At 51.9% G+C, this 21,906-nt stretch overlaps 10 protein-coding genes across 10 annotated transcripts; 3 read left to right on the top strand and 7 right to left on the bottom strand.

The window, feature by feature from the left end:
- Nucleotides 1–798: 798 nt before the first annotated feature.
- Nucleotides 799–1,964, top strand: PV08_08925 (uncharacterized protein; the record flags this gene model as incomplete). Its single annotated transcript, XM_016383247.1, has 2 exons — nucleotides 799–838; nucleotides 1,024–1,964. The coding sequence occupies 2 exons, from the start codon at nucleotides 799–801 to the stop codon at nucleotides 1,962–1,964; spliced, it is 981 nt and encodes a 326-aa protein (XP_016233950.1).
- An 878-nt stretch (nucleotides 1,965–2,842) lies between these two features.
- PV08_08926 (uncharacterized protein) lies at nucleotides 2,843–4,153 on the bottom strand (the record flags this gene model as incomplete). The annotated part of the gene is made up of 1 exon (XM_016383248.1): nucleotides 2,843–4,153. One exon carries the CDS (start codon nucleotides 4,151–4,153, stop codon nucleotides 2,843–2,845), a length of 1,311 nt encoding a protein of 436 aa, XP_016233951.1.
- Nucleotides 4,154–5,246: 1,093 nt separating this feature from the next.
- PV08_08927 (uncharacterized protein) lies at nucleotides 5,247–6,246 on the bottom strand (the record flags this gene model as incomplete). The annotated part of the gene is made up of 3 exons (XM_016383249.1): nucleotides 5,247–5,819; nucleotides 5,897–5,965; nucleotides 6,172–6,246. 3 exons carry the CDS (start codon nucleotides 6,244–6,246, stop codon nucleotides 5,247–5,249), a joined length of 717 nt encoding a protein of 238 aa, XP_016233952.1.
- Nucleotides 6,247–6,757: 511 nt separating this feature from the next.
- On the top strand, nucleotides 6,758–7,609 carry PV08_08928 (uncharacterized protein; the record flags this gene model as incomplete). The annotated part of the gene is made up of 1 exon (XM_016383250.1): nucleotides 6,758–7,609. The coding sequence occupies one exon, from the start codon at nucleotides 6,758–6,760 to the stop codon at nucleotides 7,607–7,609; it is 852 nt and encodes a 283-aa protein (XP_016233953.1).
- A 55-nt stretch (nucleotides 7,610–7,664) lies between these two features.
- PV08_08929 (uncharacterized protein) lies at nucleotides 7,665–8,732 on the bottom strand (the record flags this gene model as incomplete). Its single annotated transcript, XM_016383251.1, has 1 exon — nucleotides 7,665–8,732. One exon carries the CDS (start codon nucleotides 8,730–8,732, stop codon nucleotides 7,665–7,667), a length of 1,068 nt encoding a protein of 355 aa, XP_016233954.1.
- Nucleotides 8,733–9,600: 868 nt separating this feature from the next.
- PV08_08930 (uncharacterized protein) lies at nucleotides 9,601–11,052 on the bottom strand (the record flags this gene model as incomplete). The annotated part of the gene is made up of 3 exons (XM_016383252.1): nucleotides 9,601–10,164; nucleotides 10,214–10,632; nucleotides 10,683–11,052. 3 exons carry the CDS (start codon nucleotides 11,050–11,052, stop codon nucleotides 9,601–9,603), a joined length of 1,353 nt encoding a protein of 450 aa, XP_016233955.1.
- Nucleotides 11,053–11,429: 377 nt separating this feature from the next.
- Nucleotides 11,430–12,524, bottom strand: PV08_08931 (uncharacterized protein; the record flags this gene model as incomplete). The annotated part of the gene is made up of 1 exon (XM_016383253.1): nucleotides 11,430–12,524. The coding sequence occupies one exon, from the start codon at nucleotides 12,522–12,524 to the stop codon at nucleotides 11,430–11,432; it is 1,095 nt and encodes a 364-aa protein (XP_016233956.1).
- Nucleotides 12,525–12,796: 272 nt separating this feature from the next.
- On the bottom strand, nucleotides 12,797–14,641 carry PV08_08932 (uncharacterized protein; the record flags this gene model as incomplete). Its single annotated transcript, XM_016383254.1, has 1 exon — nucleotides 12,797–14,641. One exon carries the CDS (start codon nucleotides 14,639–14,641, stop codon nucleotides 12,797–12,799), a length of 1,845 nt encoding a protein of 614 aa, XP_016233957.1.
- Nucleotides 14,642–15,523: 882 nt separating this feature from the next.
- Nucleotides 15,524–16,928, bottom strand: PV08_08933 (uncharacterized protein; the record flags this gene model as incomplete). Its single annotated transcript, XM_016383255.1, has 3 exons — nucleotides 15,524–16,649; nucleotides 16,696–16,858; nucleotides 16,907–16,928. 3 exons carry the CDS (start codon nucleotides 16,926–16,928, stop codon nucleotides 15,524–15,526), a joined length of 1,311 nt encoding a protein of 436 aa, XP_016233958.1.
- A 462-nt stretch (nucleotides 16,929–17,390) lies between these two features.
- PV08_08934 (uncharacterized protein) lies at nucleotides 17,391–21,587 on the top strand (the record flags this gene model as incomplete). Its single annotated transcript, XM_016383256.1, has 1 exon — nucleotides 17,391–21,587. One exon carries the CDS (start codon nucleotides 17,391–17,393, stop codon nucleotides 21,585–21,587), a length of 4,197 nt encoding a protein of 1,398 aa, XP_016233959.1.
- Between the last annotated feature and the right edge of the window lie 319 nt (nucleotides 21,588–21,906).

A 21,906-nucleotide genomic window follows, 5' to 3' on the forward strand; every position in this document is an offset into this window, starting at 1 on the left:
TGGTGTCTCTAATAGACCAGACGTTGAAGGAGTGTGTACAGGAAAAAAAACAGAGAAAAAAGAAGACAACGCCTGGGCTCTTTGATGGTGGTGGTGGTGGGAACAACGAAAAGACTGCACAATGAGTGTGTTTGGGTTGGTTGAGATGCTGGGAGATGGTTGAAGCTGCGGTTCTACCATGATCTCGCAGTCTTCGGTCTCCGGACTAAACGACCCCTGGATTTCAACTGATTAGAGTTTCCGCCTCCAAAACGGGTCTGGGGCACGTCCACACACGTGACAACGCTAGACCATATCAGGACAGCATGACGTTGCCTCTTTTCCATGGCGAAGTTGAGAGATTGATCGGCACATGCGAGTGCGTGTTCGACATCCTGCGGCTGATAAACGAACTACAATTTGTACACGCGCTCAGGGAAGACCAAGTGCTCCTTGGAGCCTCTCGAGCCCCGGCATATCAAAGTACCTCGTACGATAAACCCCTGGACTCGCTGTAACACCACACCAACGACGGTAATTCATATGACGATACAGCACGAAAACCAGCATCTTATCTAAGATGGCTTTGATGTGATCCACCGACAATATCTGAATCCTATTAGAACAGCAGAGCTCTTGATTCGGACGTTTCCTGAGGCTTCCATCATCCCTCCTCGATAGGAGAAGCCGCGCTTTACTGGGATCCGGTACAGCGTCCGTCCGGTTAAAAGCATATACCAGGGCATTCTACGTACCTGTCTATTCTTATTCTCTTCCTCTGGTGAAGCACAAGACAGCAACCGCCTCTTTACCAGCATTATGGAGGCGCACGTTCAGCGTCTTGTCGACAAGACATGGGGTAAGCAAGCATGCCTCGCTGCGTTCATGACCTCATATCTGCCTTCTTCTTTTCTCTCTCTCTCTCTCTCTCGTCACCTCAACCGAAAACATCCATCCTCGTTGTCCTGCGATTCTTTCGTCGTAACCGCACAGATGACACGTCGTCGTACCTCTCACCCTAACTAATTCATACCTACGTCGCAGAGAAGTTCTCCGACTGTGACCTTTCTCAACGGCTCCTCATCGCCGTCGCAGGGATCCCTGGGAGCGGCAAAACCACGCTGGCGGCATCGGTCGCGCGCGGGCTGAACAAAGCCTACCGGCAATCCCGGCACGCGCAGTTCCCCAACAGCCCCGAGTCGGACACGTCGTGGCCGGACATCGCGATCGTGGTGCCGCTGGACGGCTTCCACCTGACGCGCAGACAGCTCTCCGCGATGCCGAACGCCGAGGAGGCCATATTCCGGCGCGGGGCGGCCTTCACGTTCGACGCTGACGGCTACCTCGACCTCGTGGCGCGGGTGCGCCGGCCCATCACGCCCGAGACGCCGACCGTGTACGCGCCCAGCTTCGACCACGCCGTCAAGGACCCCGTGGCCGACGACGTGGCGATCCCGCCCACGGCGCGCATCGTGCTCTTCGAGGGCCTGTACACGGCGCTGGACGCCGACGCGTGGCGCGACGCCCATCGGCTGATGGACGACGTGTGGTTCGTCGACGCCGACATCGAGACCGCCACGCAGCGCGTCGCCGCCCGCAACTTCGCCGCCGGCATCACCGACACGTTCGAGAAGAGCCTCGAGCGCACAGAGGCGAGCGACATGCGCAACGCCCGCGAGATCCTGGAGAAAAGGCTCCCCGCGAACGAAGTCGTCCCCAGCGTCGAGGACGAGGCGTGGGCGAGGAGCAAAGAACTGGTGCGCGTCGACGGTCAACTTCAGGGAGTGGATGTCGTCGTCGACGACGACGACGACCAATTGCGAGGACAGGTACAAAACAACAACAACAACAACAGCGGTCACGGTGACGGCAATCACGAGGCCGACGCCGACGACGACGAGTCCGTATCAGAAGAGTTCAGACAACAGAGAATGATGAGGATGGACAGCATTGCTGCGTTGGCGGCCGATGGCGTTGGTATGTAGAGAGGGAGAGAGAACAAACCAACAAACGAATCAAGGCTCAAAGTCATGACTCTCATGAGATTCAAGACCCTCTTCAAAACATTTTTATTCCCCCATTTTCTAAACGTATGAATGATCCAGTCCATGTTGCATTGTCCCCATCGCGTAGCCCTGTTACTCTGCACGCAGGCTGGCTAGGGTACACATACGTGGGTACCCGAGCTGAGGTGACCACACACGAGGTATCCTCGCCAACCCATCGTTTTCTTTTGCTATACCTCAGGCGGGAAGGTATTAGGTGGACAGGTACCCAGGTAACTAACTAGTACCCATCCACGGTGGTCAAGAACGGAAGATGATCGTAACACATGAGGCAAAGCAACCTTGTTCATGAATCATTCCTCACCCAAGCAAAAAGTACCCCAAAGTACTCTCTACCCTGTACCCAGAGTGTTAGTGCGACAAAGGCACTTCCAACACTTGCTTGGTACCGAGTATATCCAATTCCTATCTGAATCGTGCAAGACTTTTTTTTCCCCTGTGTCCTCAAAAGAGCAAAACAAAAAACAGCAACTCCCACGCTCGACGACTTGTTATGTCGATGGGAATTATGTGTAAACAAACACAAGAAACAAGACTCCCAGCAAAACAACCACTGTTCCGAAGCTCCGTCGTGGCCCCAATACCTTGCAATTTTCATCGCTCCTTAAATACGCATCGAAGCGTGTGTGTGTGGGAAGGTATCGCTCGATCATGCAGCTAAGCAGTCAAGCTCTTTCTCACGCTCTCGCCTCCTCTCTTTCTCACGCTCTCCGCTCTCTGTGTCGCACGACCAAAAGCCTTCCCAGGCCAGATATCTCTCGTATCAATACATCACGCACCATCAACGGCATCGTCGCTTATGCCCTTCCCCGAACCACCTCAGATGAAAGACCCACGGCAGCCCACCAGTCGTCAGGGATTTCCTCTCTTCTTTGCATGCGGTCCAGTATCACCCCGAACAACTCCAGTTCCAGTAACCGGTCATTCCCTCTACTCAGTCGCTCCAGCTCTTCGGAGGTCGGACCATGACGTCTGACGCCAATCGTTCTCCTCCCCAGTCTTCCATGTCGTGCTCGGATTTGTCGGGCATCTTCTTCGGTGATTCCGGAGGGCAGGTCTAGATCACACGAATCATCACCGCCAATTTCACCAAAGCTCGTCGCTGCTGTCTGAGAGGATCGGTTAGATCCATTTCGCGAGTCTGAGCGTGACATAAAAGAAGTTGCCACACTTGATCGACCAGTCCCGATATTACTCAAAAGACTGGACCAATTTTCCTCTTGGGGCGAGCTTGGACTAGGGCTTCGCACGCGATCGCCCAAGCCATCCATTCTCGAACTTGACATTCCCAACGGCCGTGGTGACATGTGGTTGACACGTCGCAGAGGCGGATACGATGCTTCCAACCCTTCGGGGGGAGGCGTGTCCAGCAAGCCATCCACACCGCCGATGGGTCGTCGGGTACCCGCGACTGGTGGAGGTGGTCGAAATGGTGATCGGGGCGGGAAAATTGAGGTCGAAGAAGGGTTCTCGTTGTCGTTGTCATCATCGGTGTCGCTTGCTGCAGGACCGTACGCCCAAGCAGGTGTTGACGCAACCGGTGGTTGGAATGGGATTCTGAGGTTGTCGCTGTCAATGCGGGCGCGACGCGATTGCTCGGACTCGGACGAAGGCGTGGCTGCAACTTCGAATCGCAGACCCGATTCCCTCGACGGACGCGGCAGGTGTTGTGTGAGGTTCCCTTCGGAGTCGGACAGGAAGACTTCCATTCCAGCCTCAGCCAGCGCATCAAGGTCAATGTCTCGACGAAGATCGGCTTCTGGTCGGATCGGATCGATGTTGGAACGACTGGCTAATTCTCGCTCCAATTGTGTGGCACGCGCGCGGCGTCTTTGGCGCATGGAGCGTAACCGGTCAAGCTCAAAATCGAGGTCATGGATGTCGCGTTCCGGTATCCGTGACGGAAGACCTGAAGGTCTGCTGTGTTCCGGCTCTTGCACCACTTGGACCTCACCGGCCCTTAGAAGTTGTAGGAGTTGGCGGGATGTAGTATTCCGTCCAGGGCGCAGGGTAGATTCACGCCTGATCGAGGAGCGACGTGTTGCTGCATTACGATCGAGCTTGGTAGTAGCCTGATCTGCTGCATCCTCTTCAGGCTCCCGGAACATCCTGAATTGGCCATTCCTGTTAGCAGATGCGCTGGGTGCGGCACGGCTCGGGATCGAATACTGTGGTTGCTAAAATGCGCAACAGCGGCAACATGGCGAAGGGGATGCGGAATCGGGGAAAAAAATTGATGGTTGTAGGCAAACTTACGGCAAACCCATGGTGTCGCAGAGCGCGCGCGAGATGCGCGTCACAGTCGAGGGGCAAAAGAGGTGAGTAGAGAGTCGAGGGAGGCGTGATTGGAAAAGAATCAAGGAGGCGACAAACAAAGGACAATGGAGAATGAGTGGAGTGGAGGATGGATCGGACTTGAGATGAGATTGTAGAGGGATTGATTGATGGTTGTTTCGCTGATGCGCGGCTGGAGAGGAGAAAGTCGAGATTTCCGGGGGTTTTGGGAAGCGGGAGGCGGGAAGCGGGAGGCGCAAGTCACTTGTTGACCCTAACTCAGGGACTACTCCTATTCTTTGTTACGCAGCGTACGAGATGAATCAAGAAACTCTTCAGAGTCTTGTTCTATGTGATAATCATGCATGCAGCAGACTTCCACAGTCCATTGATCACTGTAGCTGCTAATGAAGGGTATATTCACTCTCTACATCTCGTGATGTTCGAGGCTGGTAGGGTGGACCAACCGACGAGCTGCGGCGGAGCATAAGTACGGTCGGGTCTCGTATTCGTATTCGTATTCGTATATCTGGATGAGGCCAGTACCTTCTCACCCGCCTCGACCACACACTTTCCTCACTCTTTTCCATCCAATTGTTTTATGCCTGAAGCTCAATCCCTCCTTAAATGACCCGGAGCGCTGGTGTGTGATGAACATTTCAGCCGTCAAGGGGATCCTAGCATCTGCCCGAGAATGATGAAGGCTTAGGCCCAGTTGGTCGGCGTCCCAGCGGTGGTTCAACCTGATCACCCAGTGGCATATTATGTGCGTCATCCTTACGCCTTTGTCTTCTTTCCCATATGACTCGGCTCGCAAGGCAAGGAATTGTTCAGTGCGATTGCTCGTCGATGCGGACGGGGATCGGCGGTGCTTCTCGGAGCGACCATCACACAAGGAGCCGCGAGACTCTGTTATCCGTCTCGGTCTCAGCCGGTTGTGCTTGTAGAAACAGGCTGGGTCGGCGGGAGCTGAACGAGAAAGAAAAGGCCGTCCCTGGGCTCGAATCGCATGACAGGCTTGCCTCGGTTCTTCACCGTCAGGGATCCGTCGGCCTCTTCCTCGAGGCTGAGATTGGCGCCTTTGGCTCTCTTCAGCTGTGACCAGCTAATGAGGTTGACGCCTGCTTGTGGGATGTGACTGACATGCCGAATAGTCATGCGGTTAACCAGAAGACCACGGGATCCAGTCGAACCACCTGCAATAGGTTCGATTCCGCAGGGCAAGTCAAATGTGACGTCCCCAACTCCAACGATTGGGACCGGATTCGGCCCAAAATAACCCACGGCTCGCGGGTCAAGCTTGTTATTGTAGGGGTTCAATGTGTCATAGGTGTGTAGAAGGCTGCGGTTGCTGCAGACATGCGTAGTGGCGCCAGTGTCAAATATCCAATCGTTCTCCGAGAATGGCTTGCCTCGCCGCGGGACTGATGATGTTTGAGGTTTTGGTCCGGATGATATGACCATGCCTGGATCGGCTGGAGCTGGAACGTGGATCTTGGGCTACGGATTGAAATGATTAGATCGTGAAGGGTGGGAGATGGGAGCAGAGAAACGGTACGGCTAAACGACGAGCGTACCTTGATATGATCATATTTGATGATGGTCGAATCGTCATTCCGCGTAATTGAGATTCGCGGTATTGCAGACTAGGGATCATGTCAGTCTGTGATCCTCCCTAGAGGTGTCCCTGGCGAAGGATGAGGTTTCAGGGGGAGGGTGAGGGCGGGAAGAGATGTCTCGACCTGTGGCCTTTTCACGCTCATGGTTTGGATACCAAGCCACCACAGTCACAGTACACACTCGGACAACACTTCTGTCCACCATACAGCGGACAGCAAGGCAAACAACTCACATAGGCTCCGATGAAGGCAAAAGTCCCAGCAACCGTCACCAGTGCCTGGAGTCGAGTACCGCCTCTCTTCGCCATGGCTCTTTGATCTCCGCCAGGATCGAACGAGCGAAATCTAATCGTGCAGCAACGCCACTCCTACAGCCTCGCCCAGCTACCACATCCAAATCGAAAGTTTAGGTGTAAGCCACCTCAAAGAACTGTAACGTGAGTGATGATCCGAGACAGTGTTGATCCGAGTGTCCGTACCTGTAGGTCGGTAAATACTTGTGTCATTTGAAAACCCTGACAAAGCACTCCACGCTGTGTCTCGTACTGAATCCTCCCGCTCGGTGGCTGTTGACCCGAGGTGGACGTCCAGTGTCAGAAGCACTCACCCACTCACTTGCATCAAAAGAACTTGCTTTACCGAAACATGCCTCCCGCGAAAAGAACGTTTTGTGTGCGATTGATCTGTCAAGTACTGTGTATATTGTGATCGCGGACTCTTGGAGAAAGTTTTCCAAGATAGACCATCCAAAAGCATCTGGCACTGAGTCGGGTACATCGCACTCTGTACGTAATTCGTCATTGCTGAGCAGAGCAACCTATGGCGCTCCCACCTCTTCTCCAAGGACATGTATGTGCCGTGACGGGCGGTCTCACGGGGATCGGAAGAGCAATTGCTATCCTGTTTCTCTCACACGGTGCCAAGGTGGCTATCAACTACCTCCCATCTCACAACAAAGATGAAGACACCCTCCTCTCGTCACTGCGGACAGAAGCCTTCGAAGCCATCAAGAGCCGTTTTCACTCTTCTTCTTCTTCTCCCTTGCCAGGTGTGGAAGAAGATGTACCCCTTCTTGCTGTCGCCGGCGATGTCTCCCGACCCGAGGCAGGGCGAGATCTCGTTGCGCAAACGGTAGCAAAGTTCAACAGACTCGACACCCTGGTCTCGAACGCGGGCATCTGCAAGTTTGAGGAGTTTCTCGAAATCTCCCCCGAGTCCTGGCAAAGGCACCTCAACACCAATTTATCAGGGGCATTCTATGTCGTCCAAGCAGCGGCCCAACAGATGGCGAGGCAGGAGCCACAAGGGGGTTCGATCATCGGCGTCTCGAGCATTTCGGCTCTTGTTGGCGGCGCCCAACAGTGTCATTACACCCCGACAAAGGCCGGGGTGTTGTCCCTCATGCAGTCCACCGCCACGGCACTGGGGAAGTACAACATCAGGTGCAATGCCCTCCTGCCAGGCACCATTCGGACCCAACTCAACGATCAAGATCTCGCCGACGGGAGTGAGAAGAAGAGGTACATGGAGGGTCGGATTCCCCTCGGACGGCTGGGAAGGCCAGATGACATGGCAGGGCCGGCGTTGTTTCTGGCCTGCGGTGAATTGTCGTCGTATGTCACAGGGGCGGCCATCTTGGTTGACGGAGGAGCATTTGTGAACTTTCAGTAGCGCTTAATGAAGAGCCGGTCACTCATCTACTCTGCGGTCTTGGATCGGAATCGGATCAAATGCGTCGTATACTGTAGGCTTCAGTAGCTGTGCCTGACCATACCATCGCCTTTCCTTCATCGTCCAGACCCTGGGACTCCAAAATGGCCTCGACAACAGCCCGCCAGTGCTGCCAGGAGGACTTGATCCCTGGACCGCCAACATTGCACACCGGCCAGTCTGATCCGAACATGATTCTGCGGGGGCCGAATGCCGCGAAGACAACGTCTACCCATGGCTTCGCGTGCGCCACAACGTCTGAGACAGCCGTCGGCGTGTCTGCAGTTTGCGGAGGCAGTTCGGAGAAGAATCCAGATAGCTTCATGTAGGCCGATGTGTGGCGGGACATTTTCTGGATGTACTGTTTCCATCTGGCGAACTCACCGTGTCCCGCAAGAGCTTCCTCGGGTGATACCCGCAGGTTAGGCTTGCAGAAATGGTTGATGATGATCTTGAGTCGGCTGTCTCCTGCGTACACGCAGTCCATCATTTCGCATGCCTCTTCCAGTTGACGAAGCCCGCCGGACCTGGCGTCCACTCCGAGGTCGAACGTGAAGTCGTTCTTGCCCAGCCATTGTAGCGCCTCGATAAATCGTTGTTGCAGCATTGTCCCGGGCGGCTTGTCCTGGAGAAGATAGCGAAACCCTTTGACAAGCCGAAATTCTGCTCCGCATCGCTGGCGAACTTGTTCGACGTACGCAGCTAGTAACGCCTCGCCGGCCGCAACGGGGGCCCACGGAACGACGGCGAGAACGAGCCCAGCATCGACTGATCGATGGCCTTCTCCGTCTCGGGGAGTCCCGCGGGCAATTCTCACGAGGAAGTCGACCTCGTCCAGAGCGTTCTGCCACTGATCTTGGCCCAGCTCCGATCTACGATCAGTTTCCAGGAAGACAAATCCTACCACACCATTGTCGTGCTGTAGGGCTAATTTGTACTCTTCGACAGAGCATTGTCGATTGAGAACATGGTCACCCCCGAGGTCACTTGTCCAGCGCAAAGATGGGATATGTGACGCAGCATACAGGTGGATATGCGAATCGATCATGGGAAACTCATTGGCGGCAGCGTTCTGAGAATCCATCCTTTGCAGTTTCAGAAGTGTAGGTGTGATGCGGTCAACGGTTCTTAAGTCTGTTGCAGATCCTAGACTTGATCGATCGATAGAGAAAATGTCTCCAAGAGATCTGTCGGTCTCGACGATTGCTCCTATTACCCATGTCTGTCCATCCTCCACTCGGGGTTTCGGTGCAATGTCGTTGCCACGAAGCGCCCGGAATTTCGGAACCAGAATGCTCGCATATGTCTCGTCTTGGTGAGACTGGCATAGTCTCTTCTCTAGAATGATAATTGCTTCTCTAGTCGGTCTCACACAACTGCAATTACGATGCTTACAATCCTTGACTATCGCATGAAACATTCCAGTATATATGAGCGACTCACCGCCGCAACCGAGACAGCTATGACAAAGGGGTTAGTCCCCAAATGCCAATTCGGTATAACGAGGCAATACAGCTTCTCTACCTGAGGGAGAAACGAGACCCCCATCCATCCACGTGTCGGGATGTTAATGCCACATCACGTCCCGCCGGCAGGAAGGGCGCATCGCCGAGATAGCCATCTACCAGTGCTGTGCATAAGCAACACAGGGATCTTTGGAAATGGATATGTGGCGCAAACCATTGTCGTATGCCTCGAGATCATCAAGTTATCTGACCGCGAACGTCATCTGTAGCCGACGACCACAAATCTTTCTTTATCCATGAAAGCTCCCAGGCAAGGTGAAAGAATGTCTCCCCGTCATGTCACACGTGTTGACTTCTCCATCCCGTAAACGCCCAGAACCAGATGCCCGGGTATCGCTTTTTCAAAAACCTCAAGTCCTTTGTCCCCTTCCCCAAACGCCTTCGCTGTATGCCATAGTCACTCACACCACCCCTGATGATTTGGTTTCACAGTCCTATGAAAGTGTCGTCAAGAACAGCCTTTGCCAGCCGCGTATGCCCAGAGTCCGCTATTCGGTTTCCTACCACCGACCCGACCTTTTCAACTAGCTTTGTGCGCATGTTATTCATGGCCTGTTCCGAATGTCCATTCATCGTGGGAACATCGTCATCAATGAGAGTCCCGAGAGCGTTGAGAATCGCGTTCATTACTTTCTCTGCCTCGGGCTTTTTCATGCCTTCGGTGTTGATATCTTCTTCCAGCAACTCACCATAGGCTTTCAGGTTGGGGACGATCAGTTGTCGCACGACCTCTGCTCCACCTATGGCTTTCAGTCCGAGAATAGCACCGTAATGACTGCCAAGGGGTTTCGTCGGATCGAGAAAGGTCTTGAGACACGAACGGGCCAAACGTGGCTTCAGGTTGTGTGAATGCTTCGAGTACTTGTTGCAAAGATGTCCCAGTAAGGACGCGGCGAGGTCGCGTAGGTCGTAGTGGTCAAGACTGCCAATGCCTGAGCCCAATGATCGCCCGATGAGACACGTCAAGACAGGAGGCACCATTGAAGCGACCTAAAATACCGTCAGCGTGTCATGCAAATATGCCTCAAGCTTGCCATACATAAGGTGTAAGGTTCAATTTCTCGTTCCGCGTCAGTGCCTCCGTAACCAGCATCATCTGGGTGAGCACAAAAAGATCCTTGAGATTGTGCGTAACCTTCTCCGCCACGAACTGAACAAAGTACGGTACCAGCTGATGGAGGCCTGGATCTTCCTTTAAGCTCGCTAGCCCGGCCGTCCTATATTCGGGTTGTGTCTCGTCAAGGATAGAAGCGCACACCTTTTCGAAGTACAACTGGAGTTCTTTTGACAGTATATGTTTGACTTGAGGTTTCGTAGCAGTATTGTCAGAGCCGGCCATCGCAGCAAGAGCCGGGTTGGCATTCGGTCCTTTGGGCAGAAGTTCGAGATTTCGGCCTTCGTTGGAAGTTGGATTCTGAGGAATAGACGGCTGAACACCTTCGACGGCAAGCCAGTGTGCTGCAGGACAGTAAGCGATTGTCCGTCTGTTCATTCCGGGTTTTACCAACCTGTAAATGATACCTCGCGGGGCACTTTCGGCAGAGGCGCATTTATGAGCTTTTCAAAATCCATTTCCTCATCCTCTACATAAAACAGTGGCTGCCCGGGTCCCAACGACGCCTCGCCATATTTCAGAGGTCTCGTCGTCTCATAGCCATACAAAGGCTCCAGATCCAGGACTCGCAATGCCTGTGCGATATCTTGCGACCAGAGAACGGTCCTTCGAGCGTGTTTCATGAACTTGAGGGCTTCTTGCAGGACTTGGGATATTCGGTATTCGACGTCGCGGCAGAGGGCTTGATTGACATCCTTGTTGAGGTTGATGATACCGACGGACTCGGCGACATCCCTGACGGTGTCTTGGCCCCAAAGAGTCATGGCCGCATATGCTGGTCGACCCTTTGTGCTGTGATCGGCCTAGACAATGGGTTAGGATATGGGTTAGAGGTACGGGTTAGAGTATGGGTTAGGGTTAGGGTCAGGGTTAGGGTCAGGATTAGGATTAGGATTTGGCGCAGCTTGGAGAAGGTACGGTGGATCATTAAGGCACCAAGTACGGTAGGACGAAGGCCCCACAAACGCAGGTTAGTTTTCATTTATCAAGTGGTTACAATGCCGAAAATAAGACTGCAGCTATGACAACTACGATGGTTCCCACTTGCATAACGACAGTCACGATCTGATAGCATGTATTATACATTCAGTGCAGGAGGTATAGCCAGTCTAGCCACAAGAAAGTCTGCCCATGTCAGGAGTTACTCGTCTGCGACTCGCCAAACAAGTCTGGCTCCATGGACCTGCTTATTGCGCAACATTTCCAATGCCTTTGTAGCCCTCTCCAGCATCGTCTCCCCTTCAACAGTGATGTATTGGTTGGGTTCAACAATAGCCCTTGCTAACAGCGTTGGCATAATTTCCGATTGAAGTTTCTCTGCCAGGAATTTGTTGTCCAGATAGAAATGAGTTCGAACACCGGCAACCTTTACGCCAGACTGCCAGTCTGCGCACGTGTTGACATCCATCTCGTACTCGGGTTTGATCCCTTGAGCAGCATCCTTCACAATGACTGGTAGCAGGATAGCAACTTTGCAGCCTGCGCTTGCAAGCTTAGCCACAGGCCTGACACTTCCCTGGAGGCTTCCGATGCAGTCGTAAATATAGGCAAAAAAGGTATTGTTGCCCTGAGATCTGAGAAAATCCAGGATGTCATGGACGACGCCCGCGTCTTTGTAATCGAAGCACTTCGCAGCACCATACCGTAGCAATTTTGCATGATGCCTTGCACTTGCCGTGGCAATCACATTCTTGTAGCCATAGTACTTCAAGATCTGCAGTGCGTACTGGCCTACACTCGATGCCCCGCCCCACACAAGAATCGCCTGAGCAGCCTCGGTTGGCACAAATTCGTCTGGTTTTGGCCATGGGAGCTCAAATCCAAAATCCTTGGTCAAGGTATGCCAGACTGTGACGAAGTTGTTTGGCAAAGTGACTGCTTGTTGCATCGTAAAGCTTGCTGGAATCTTGCCGACGAGGTATTCAGGTGCAACGACGAACTCCTGGTGAGCTTTCTCTGCTTGATTGCGCCATGTGAACCCGAAGACTCTGTCGCCAACCGCCAAAGTGGAAACATCTGGTCCTGCCTCGACCACAGTCCCAGCCACTCCATCACCCAAGATCTGAGGGTGTGTTACAAGAAGCCCACCGTCTGCCTGATGCAGATCCAGGGGCGTCGACGCCGTCCACTCGCTTCTGACCCGTACTTGATCCCGGATTGGCACTGGAGTGGACACTTGTATAACCTGTAGGGGGAGCCCGGGTCCAACTGTCACTATAGCAGAGTGAGTTGTCATGTTGTCGTCGTTCAAGCCTTGTTCTTGGGAGGTACCTGCATTCCTTAAGAAGGTGCTGCCATGGGAATTGGACTTTTAATAGGCACCAATATATACCTCCCTCAGGTACTTGGGCTCCAGCAACACATCACTTGTATTCGACCGAGGTGGGGTCGGTTTAGTCAGACTTCGAGTGAGCATTACCGTTCCCCTAAGAAATTTCGTCCGTGGCTATCACGTGACCCCATTCTTCTCGACAAGCCAGACAGGCACCAGCTTCATCAAGGAAAGTCTCAGGAGAAACTCGTGTGCGAAGTCTCCATTGACTGGTAATCTTGTGGTTGCTCAAGGTCCTCGAGATGACAGTCTTCAAGGTTGATCCCCACATCATTCCAATCGATGTCGAAATCTCGGGGATCAATCTGCGTCAACTCTTCCCCTTCCCTGTCCTGCTTCAACACCGATATGTCGGCGGCCATTTTCATGTGCGTACTTCCAATCTCGCGGAGTTTTCTCATTACCCAATCCCTTTCCACTCCTGGTTCGAGAACCATCAGAGAAAGACGCAGGGCAAAAATTATAAAAAAGGGTCCGAGGAAAGACGACTTCAGCATGTAGGAAGTGGTTCGACAGATCTCTCTGACGAATTCCTTGTTCTCCATGACATAAATACCAGTCTGGCCGGGGCCTTCTGCAGACTCCATTTCCTTCAGGATCAGATTCAAGATGATCATTATGGTATAATAGCCCACATAACTCGAGCTAATGAAGACGTTGACATACATATATTGTACGGGAAACACCGGGTCGCGAGTCTGAAGAACGGTGGCTTCCAGTCCAATCCGTTTCAGGGCAGCTGCGAAGCGTAGGTTAATTGATTTGAGCTTTGCCCGGTGACTTCGACAACGGTCGAGGATAGACCTTTGGTATTCTTGATACCCGTTAGGAGACAAAATCTGCCCCATTTTAGAGCTTTTCATGGCGTCATGACATGTCGCTGGGATGAATATGTTCTCCAGGTAAAATTCTTCGGCCAAGTCGAAAAGTTCCATGCGCTCGTGCTGCATGGTGCCACTGTGGCGTAGATCCTCGTGGACTTGCTTCGCTAATTCCACCCAACTTGGCTCACTCAGAAAACAAGGCTCGTCCCGCTCGAATGCTTCAATATAGATTGTATGGCGGTAGGCCAGATAAACGTCGCGGTCGAGCCCCGATCGATGCTTGGACGGCCCACGGATGCGCATCAAAGTCGACGCACCGCCTGCGTGTCGTATCCAGGCTTGATTGGAGTCCGATGCAAACATCTCGTAGAAGGACAATAGGATAGTTGCAGACAGTGTCTCCGTAGACATCCCTTGCGCATTGTCCGAAAGCGCGTCATTGAGCAGTCGTAGAGACCTCCCGTAGAAACGTCGAGACTCTTGTTCCAAGGACTCCAGCTGATGCATGCGACTCAGGTGGACCAGAGAGACTGCCCGCACCGCGTTATCTAGCAGTTTGCAGCCGAACAAGTTGGGGAGCTGAGAGAGCCAACGCACATGGCTCTGTAATTGTTGGGGGAAAATTATTGCTGATCCTGAAGGAGTAATAGCGGAGAAAAAAGTGCCGAGAAGCTGTTCTTGAGCCAGGTTGGGGGAACACAGTGAATGATTGAGAGTCATTTCAAAGGGAACACCAAGATTGATGCCTACGTCCCTTGGTTGAGCTGTCAGATTAGGCACAGTACTTCTGAGACTGAACAGGTCGGCATCGGGACGGAATTGACTCTCGAACGGCGAGATGAACGCATTGCGCGAAGGGAGCAGGACGTCGACACGATATAAAGACGGATCGCGTTCAGGTGTGTCATAGCGGGACGCTAATTCCACTGATTCTTCCGGGGACGAGCCTGAGGACTGACTGTGGCTACTCGTGGCAGGCGATGAACTCTCGACATCGCTTTTGCTCTCGTGCGGATGCTTCTGGCCGAAACGTTTGCGTAATTTGGTGCCCTCGTCCTGAATCCTCAAGTCTGTGTCATAGCCGGGACATGGACGGTTGCCTTTGACGCAGTTCTTGCACTTCGGGCGTGTCAGGTCGCACTTGACGCGACGCTGAACACAAATCCTACATCCCTTGCTCCGCGGAACGCCGACCATGCCGATGTAAATTGATGTACTAGGGTAACAGCATGGGTCTGTCGCCGACGCGAAAGCGAAGTCCGCTCAGCGGGATCGAGGGCTTCTGGACCCGGAAAATCGTCTTGAAAGAGAAGCGCAGTAGAATTGCTGAGGTAAACAACTTCAGATGCGATATTAGGAGGATGATTTGGACAAGTGTAAGCAATTGCTGGCGCCTGGATAAAGAGAATTGATGCGACGAAGCGTAACACCCGCTAGTAACCAAGTCAGTAACTAAGAATACGAATACGAGATTTTCCGACGGGATAAAAAGCGGCAGATTATTCAACCCGAACCTTGTAGGGCTGACGCCGGAACCTTTAGCGAGAAACCCCGCCTAAAGTTCGGCAGATTAATGTATTGTATAAGGCATATTACAGTATCGTTTGAGCCGCAAAATCATCTCTGGCATACGGACAATTCACAAATTCGCGTGGCATAGAGGCTGCGTTGACACTCTGCTCGGGGCGAACAGCGGGCGTTGCACCCAGTATGATCCGATGAGGTCGTCCTTTGCGAGGGAGTACGCGAGTTACATGATATAGAGCTTCATTGCTGTCGTCAATACGGATACCTAGGTAGTTATGAGCCAGTATCGAATCTCACCCAGCAGCCTGATCACTTTTTGGATGACCGGGACATCCTACAGCTCCGAGCACCAAAATCATGATGAAATCACAGCGGGAAACTCGGTGATACCTTCTCACTAACGCCAGCTTTTAAGTCGTCAAATCCCTATTGTTAAATGTCACAGGTACCCGGCCAAGACATCGTTGCTCTCGCCTCTGAAAGGAGCCGCACCGCAGTAGGCCAAGGGTTGGGAGCGAAGGGCAGACATGTCCCGAAATCTCGTCTGAATTTCTAACCCTCCAGTTCGTTCATCGGAACGTCCTCGTCGTCAGGCCCTACGATAGCCTCTGCAACTTTCCATACCTGGATCAGGTTATCATCGGCGGCACTGCAAACTACCCATGGACTGTTTTTGTTCCACGAGAAGTCACTGATTCGGTTGGTGTGTCCTCCATGCATAAACAACAATTCCGGCGGCCCATCCTCGCTGTCTTCTGGGGTTTGCTCCTCGCCAACTCGGGCCAGATCCCAGAACATGATCCTTCGGTCATAGCTGCTAGACGCAATCACCGACTCTTCGAACGGGTGCCACTCGAGCGTCGTGACGCTATCATTATGACCTTCGAGGACATGTAGCTTGTGATTAATATTCCGCAGGTCCCAAATTGCAATCGTCTTGTCGGCACTGCCTGTGGCAACAAGCTGGTCAACCGCCAAATTGAAGGCAATGGCGTTGATGGCATCCCGGTGTGCATTATCGCACTTCAAGGCTGACCTGGTGGTGTCAGACTGTCTCAAATCGAGGATCTGCATCGTCATATCGTCCGACACCGTGCCCACCATGTTGCCAAGGTTGGGGTGGTATTGCACGTCGTTGACGATACTGTTGTGGTGTGTATACTTCCGCGACTCCTTCAACACATTGTTGGCTTTCGATGCTTGTGTGATATCCCATAATCTGACCGTGGAGTCTTCGCTGGCGGTGGCTAGCTGGCCAGCTTGACGGGGGTCCCAACTGAGGCCGTATCCCTCCCGTTCATGTCCATGAAGCTCAATTGTCGGTGTCGGCGTCCCTGAAGGGCGACCTGACAATTTACTCTTGTCCCATACCATTACTCGTCCATCCGTACACATGGTCGCAATGAGGTTCGGGTTCTGAGGCTGGTATCGAGCTTTGTTGACTTCGCCCGGGTGGTCAATTTTCTGAATGATGTTGAACTTGACTTCCAGCTGGTTCTTGCCAGCAGGTCCTCCACCATAGCCTCCAATCTCCCCAGTCTCTTCATTGTAGTCTTTTACATCTGGTTTCTTCGGCTTGGGTAATTGAACCTGGGCAATCTCTAGGTAATTGGGCAGGCCCGGGGAGGTGTGAGTGCCAATAAGAAGACGGTGTTTGAGGTAGTTGGTTCCAGGCACACTGCATATGTCAGTCTCAATTCCAAAATGTATTGCAGGCTTCTTACTCGTGGACATCTGGCATCCATTGCGTGGTCAGTGTTGGCCAATCCAGGGCCGTACTGAGAATCATATCATAAAGAAATGGTGCGTTCTTCTTCCATGTTTTGTATTCTTCGTTGATGATCTTCTGCTCAGTTTCCGCATCTTCGTTGTTGAGCTCTTCGCTCACTAAGGCTACATTAGCATGCGCAGGCGCCGTAGGAATCTCTCACTCACGGTTTTCCTCGTCGTCTGCCATTATGTAGAAAAGGCGTGCGAGCGAAGAAAAGGTCGGCAAACAAGTCGAGTGATTAAGGACAAGATTCGGTGTGCGCTGATATCTCTGGGGTCTAGAAATCTACCAGCGAACGAGTAAGGTCTTTTGCGAAGTACTATCGGCACGCAGAGTAAACGCGCTCCCACTTGCTAACGCGTGATGAAAGAGGTTTAGCTCCGGCCTGGTCTAAAGTGCCACTGCCATGTTGGGCAAGTCTACCGAGATTCTTGGCATCACGATTCCAGCCAGGGTCATCGTCAGATGTCAAAGTCGCCATCATCGACGACACCACGATCCACGAAAGCGCCGATTCTCAACTGCGGTGTCAGTGGTATTTGTTCCTTCCGCCTTCAACCGCATGTATCGTTGCTAAGATCCTATCAAAATCACTCCCTTTACTCCCGAACACCAACATCTTTCTTTTGGCCTTCACCCACCGCCACAATGGGTGTTCCCAAATTCTTCAGATGGCTCAGTGAGCGCTACCCTGCGATTTCGCAATTGATCGCTGAGAACCGTATTCCCGAATTCGATTGTCTCTACTTGGATATGAATGGTATCATTCATAATTGCACCCACAAAGATTCCGACTCGCCATCTTTTCGGATGACCGAGGACAAAATGTTCATTGCTATCTTCAACTACATTGAGCACCTCTTTGGCAAGATTAAGCCCAAAAAACTGTTCTTCATGGCGATTGATGGGGTAGCACCCAGAGCCAAAATGAACCAGCAGCGTGCTCGTCGATTCCGTACTGCACTCGACAACGAGAAGGCTCGAGACAAGGCTATCAAAGACGGCTTGGAAATGCCAAAAGAGGATCCATTCGACAGCAATTGTATCACTCCTGGTACTGACTTCATGGCCAAACTTACAAAGCAGTTGAAATATTTCATCAACAAGAAAGTGTCTGAAGATGTCGACTGGCAGGGCGTTGAGGTTGTTCTTTCTGGCCATGAGGTTCCAGGTGAAGGTGAACATAAAATTATGGAATACATCCGACAAGCCAAAGCTCAACCCGGCTACGACCCGAACGTGCGTCACTGTCTGTATGGACTGGATGCTGACCTAATCATGTTGGGTCTGCTCAGCCATGATCCTCATTTCTGTCTGCTCCGAGAAGAAGTTACTTTTGGGAGGCAAACTTCAAAGAAATCTAAAGAACTGGAACATCAGAATTTCTACCTCATGCATCTGTGCATTGTGAGAGAGTACCTCGAGCTCGAGTTTCAAGAACTAGAACAAGAAGGTGCTCTCGATTTCCCATTCGACATGGAAAGAATCATTGACGACTTCATTCTAATGGCTTTTTTCGTTGGAAACGACTTCTTACCTAATCTCCCGAACCTACATATCAATGAAGGTGCTCTCGCGCTGATGTTTCAGAAGTACAAGCAGATTTTGCCGGGGCTCGGTGGCTACATCAACGAGCATGGAGTGATTAATCTGCAAAGATTGTCGGTGCTTCTGGACGAATTGTCCGAAGTTGAGCACCGATTCTTCGAGGCAGAGTATTCCGATGCGAAATGGGTCGATGCTAAGCGGAAAGATGCTGCGCTCGAGGAGCCTGCCAAAGCATCACGAGGGCCTGTCAGGGTTTCGCCTGAGCAGAAACAGCTCTTTGCGGATATCAAAAAGTGGTTTATTGCACCTGGTAACAAGGACCTGGCCACGAGACAACCGCTTAAACTATCCTCCACTCTCCCTGCACGAGATCGCAGTTTTGTACAGCAACTGGCAGTAGACCTGAACCTTCAGTGGTCTACCAAAGAGGACGAGGAAGGAAACAGATTTATACAAGTGGAGTTTCCCCAATCGCAAGACGAAGATTCCGAGGAAGAAGAATCGCAAATGGCCATTACCAGAATCCTAAAGCGATATGAAAAGGCCAAAGTCGAAGAGGTCACGAATGAACAAGCTCAGCAAGACTTGAAGAAGAAGTATGATGAGAAGTTCTACGAATGGAAGAACAAATATTACAAAGAGAAGTTCGGGTGGGGCTTGGATGACGAAAAGAATCTGCGCCAACTTACGGAAAACTATGTCCAGGGTCTCCAGTGGGTGCTGTATTACTACTATCGGGGTGTTGCTTCATGGCCATGGTTTTATCAGTATCATTACGCTCCGATGATATCCGATGTCAAGAACGGCCTTGGTGCGAACATGAATTTCCAGCTAGGCCAACCATTCCGCCCCTTCCAGCAACTGATGGGGGTTTTACCTGATCGAAGCAAAAAGATCGTCCCCGAGATCTACCATGAGTTGATGACCTCCAAAGATTCGCCGATTATCGATTTCTATCCCCGAGATTTTGATCTGGATATGAACGGCAAGAAAATGGAGTGGGAAGCCGTGGTGAAAATCCCTTTCATTGATGAAAAAAGACTCCTAGACGCAATGGCTACCAAGGACCACCTTCTTTCTGAAGATGAACGACTCCGCAATGATTTTGGGGTCAGCCTCAAGTTTGTCTACTCACCTGAAGTCGACTACACCTATCCCTCTTCATTGGTTGGCATCTTTCCGGACCTCCCTCATTGTCACTGCATACAAAATGAGTTTGAACTCCCCACTATGGAGGGTCTCGAACCTCATGTCGGCCTAGTCGATGGAGTGAAACTGGGCGCAGCTGCTCTGGCAGGCTTTCCCAGCCTGAAGACGCTGCCATTTACTGGGTCACTTGGATTCCATGGCGTCAACGTTTTCCAACAGGACAGTCGTAACGAAAGTATGGTAATAACGTTATCAGACACTGAATCACGAAGCAACACCGAGTATGCCAAACAGCTGCTCAATCAACGCGTACATGTTGGATACCCATTCTTACAGGAAGCCAAGATTGTCAAGATCTCTGACGAGCTGTTTGATTACACGATGGCCGAAGGAGGTAAATCACAGGTACAAACTGTCGAGCACACTGGAAGTGAAATCGACCAGTTTCACAAGAAAGCAGAGCGCATTGAGAAATGGTACAGTAAGAGACTTGGCATGCTAACTGGCGATGTCGAGACGCTCGTCCATGTCGAGATGCTCAAAGGACTGAAGAAACTCGACGACGGTTCTACCGTCAAGGAATTTGCCGAACTTCCTGGCATGGAGACCATTCATGCTACGCAGCTCGTTGTTCCGAGTGTCATCAGCGAGGATGTTCGATTCATTGAGAAAGCGGCACTTCCGATTGAAGAAGAATTTCCAGATGGAACCAATGCTTTCTTCCTTGGCGATTATGCATATGGAAGGCCCCTGAGTGTGGTCGGGCATGAAAACGGTAAAGCAAAATGTCTTATTGCACTTTCTAGTGGTCGACAACATGAATTCGGACGCGAAATCGCTCGTCAGGCAGAGAGATTGTCACCCTACACGCCATCATTTCAAGTTGCCCGGAGTCTGAATTTGAACGCACTGGCACTAGCCAAGATCACTTCCTCATATTCCGTCATGGTTGACGATCAGAGGGTCAACCTTGGGCTGAACCTCAAGTTTGAGGCCAAGAAGCTCAAGGTGTTGGGCTATTCACGAAAGGGCCAGAGTGGCTGGGAATTCAGTCAGAAAGCCATCGAGTTGATCCAACAATACATGATTAAGTTTCCTCAATTCATTGCAGGCATCAACAACAACCCACAAGGCGACATGCTACCCCCTACTGCGTACTTTCCGGGTGATGAAAAGGAGGCCAAAGCCAAGGTCAAGGAGATTCAGGCTTGGCTAAAGGAGATTGAGTCAAAAAGCTTCGAGAAAGTTCCTCTAGAAGCCGAGCAGCTGGATTCGGAGGTTGTCAAGAGAATTGAAGCAGCAGCCGATGAAATGCTTCGCACTGAACCACCTCCCCAGAATAAGGTCATTGGAGGAGTTCCTCGACATGGTCTTCTGAAGCCATCTGACGCTCAATGGCGTTTAGGAAGCCAGAGATACTCTCTCGGAGACAGAGTCATCTATGTGGCTGACTCCGGAAAAGTCCCAATCGCATCCCAAGGCACCGTTGTTGGACTTACTCAAACAACCAGAGAGACTTGGCTGGATGTTGTGTTTGATGTGTCCTTCATGAGCGGTACATCATTGGGAGACCGTTGTTCACCATTTCGTGGATCCACTGTGCCTACTTGGTCAGTTCTGAACCTCAGCAACCGTCAAGTTTTGGCCTCTTCAAAGGCCAGTGCGAATCGACAGACGAATACAACACAGTCACCACTCACAGTTACTGGCTATGGGCAGCCAGGCATCAATGGGCAAGGTCAATTGCGTCCTGCTCAAACACCCCCAGCATTACGCGGGTCGTGGCGCGGAGCTGTTGGTGGACAAGTCAACGGTCGTGGTAAGATGAATGGAACTGCTGGACGTGGTCAGTCGAATGGAACACACATGCCAATTCGAAGTCTCTCCGGAAGCCCTGCCAATGGTAATCGTGGAGCAGCATCAAATGGTGTCCGAGGTGGTCGTGGTAATCATACCACCCGAGGTGGCTACAATCAGGTCGATCGAGGTGATCCTCAAGCTGGTGTGATTCAGAACAACCCTGCATTCAGGCCCAAATCACACCATAATGTGCCGCCGCCACCGAGTCTGAATCACTCCAACGCACCCCGCGGCCGGGGCAGAGGTGGTCGCGGAGGTCCAGTTCGTGGAGGAAGAGGCCCTTCTTGAGGCGATTCCTGGACAGCCAATAGTACTTGTGGGGTTTCTCTAATCATGCAATACTGTATGAGTGGCAGAAGTACGGACAAGCGGTAGCTTAACGATGGAACTGGATAGCTATTTGGTTCTGAGAACCTTGCGAGGGTGGGATATGGCCATGGATTGACTGCACTCCGACTCCCCATGACCCGGTAAATATGGATTAGACAAACCGCGCTTATGAGCAGCTTGCATGTCGTGCAAATGAAGCTTGGCAGATGTCTAACCGCAGTTTGCAGGAGGCAGTACCCCCCCACCAACTCGCACCAGTGTATCCTATAAGAAGTGC

Source organism: Exophiala spinifera (genome assembly GCF_000836115.1).
Source record: "Exophiala spinifera strain CBS 89968 unplaced genomic scaffold supercont1.6, whole genome shotgun sequence".
NCBI classification, from domain to species: Eukaryota; Fungi; Ascomycota; class Eurotiomycetes; order Chaetothyriales; family Herpotrichiellaceae; genus Exophiala; species Exophiala spinifera.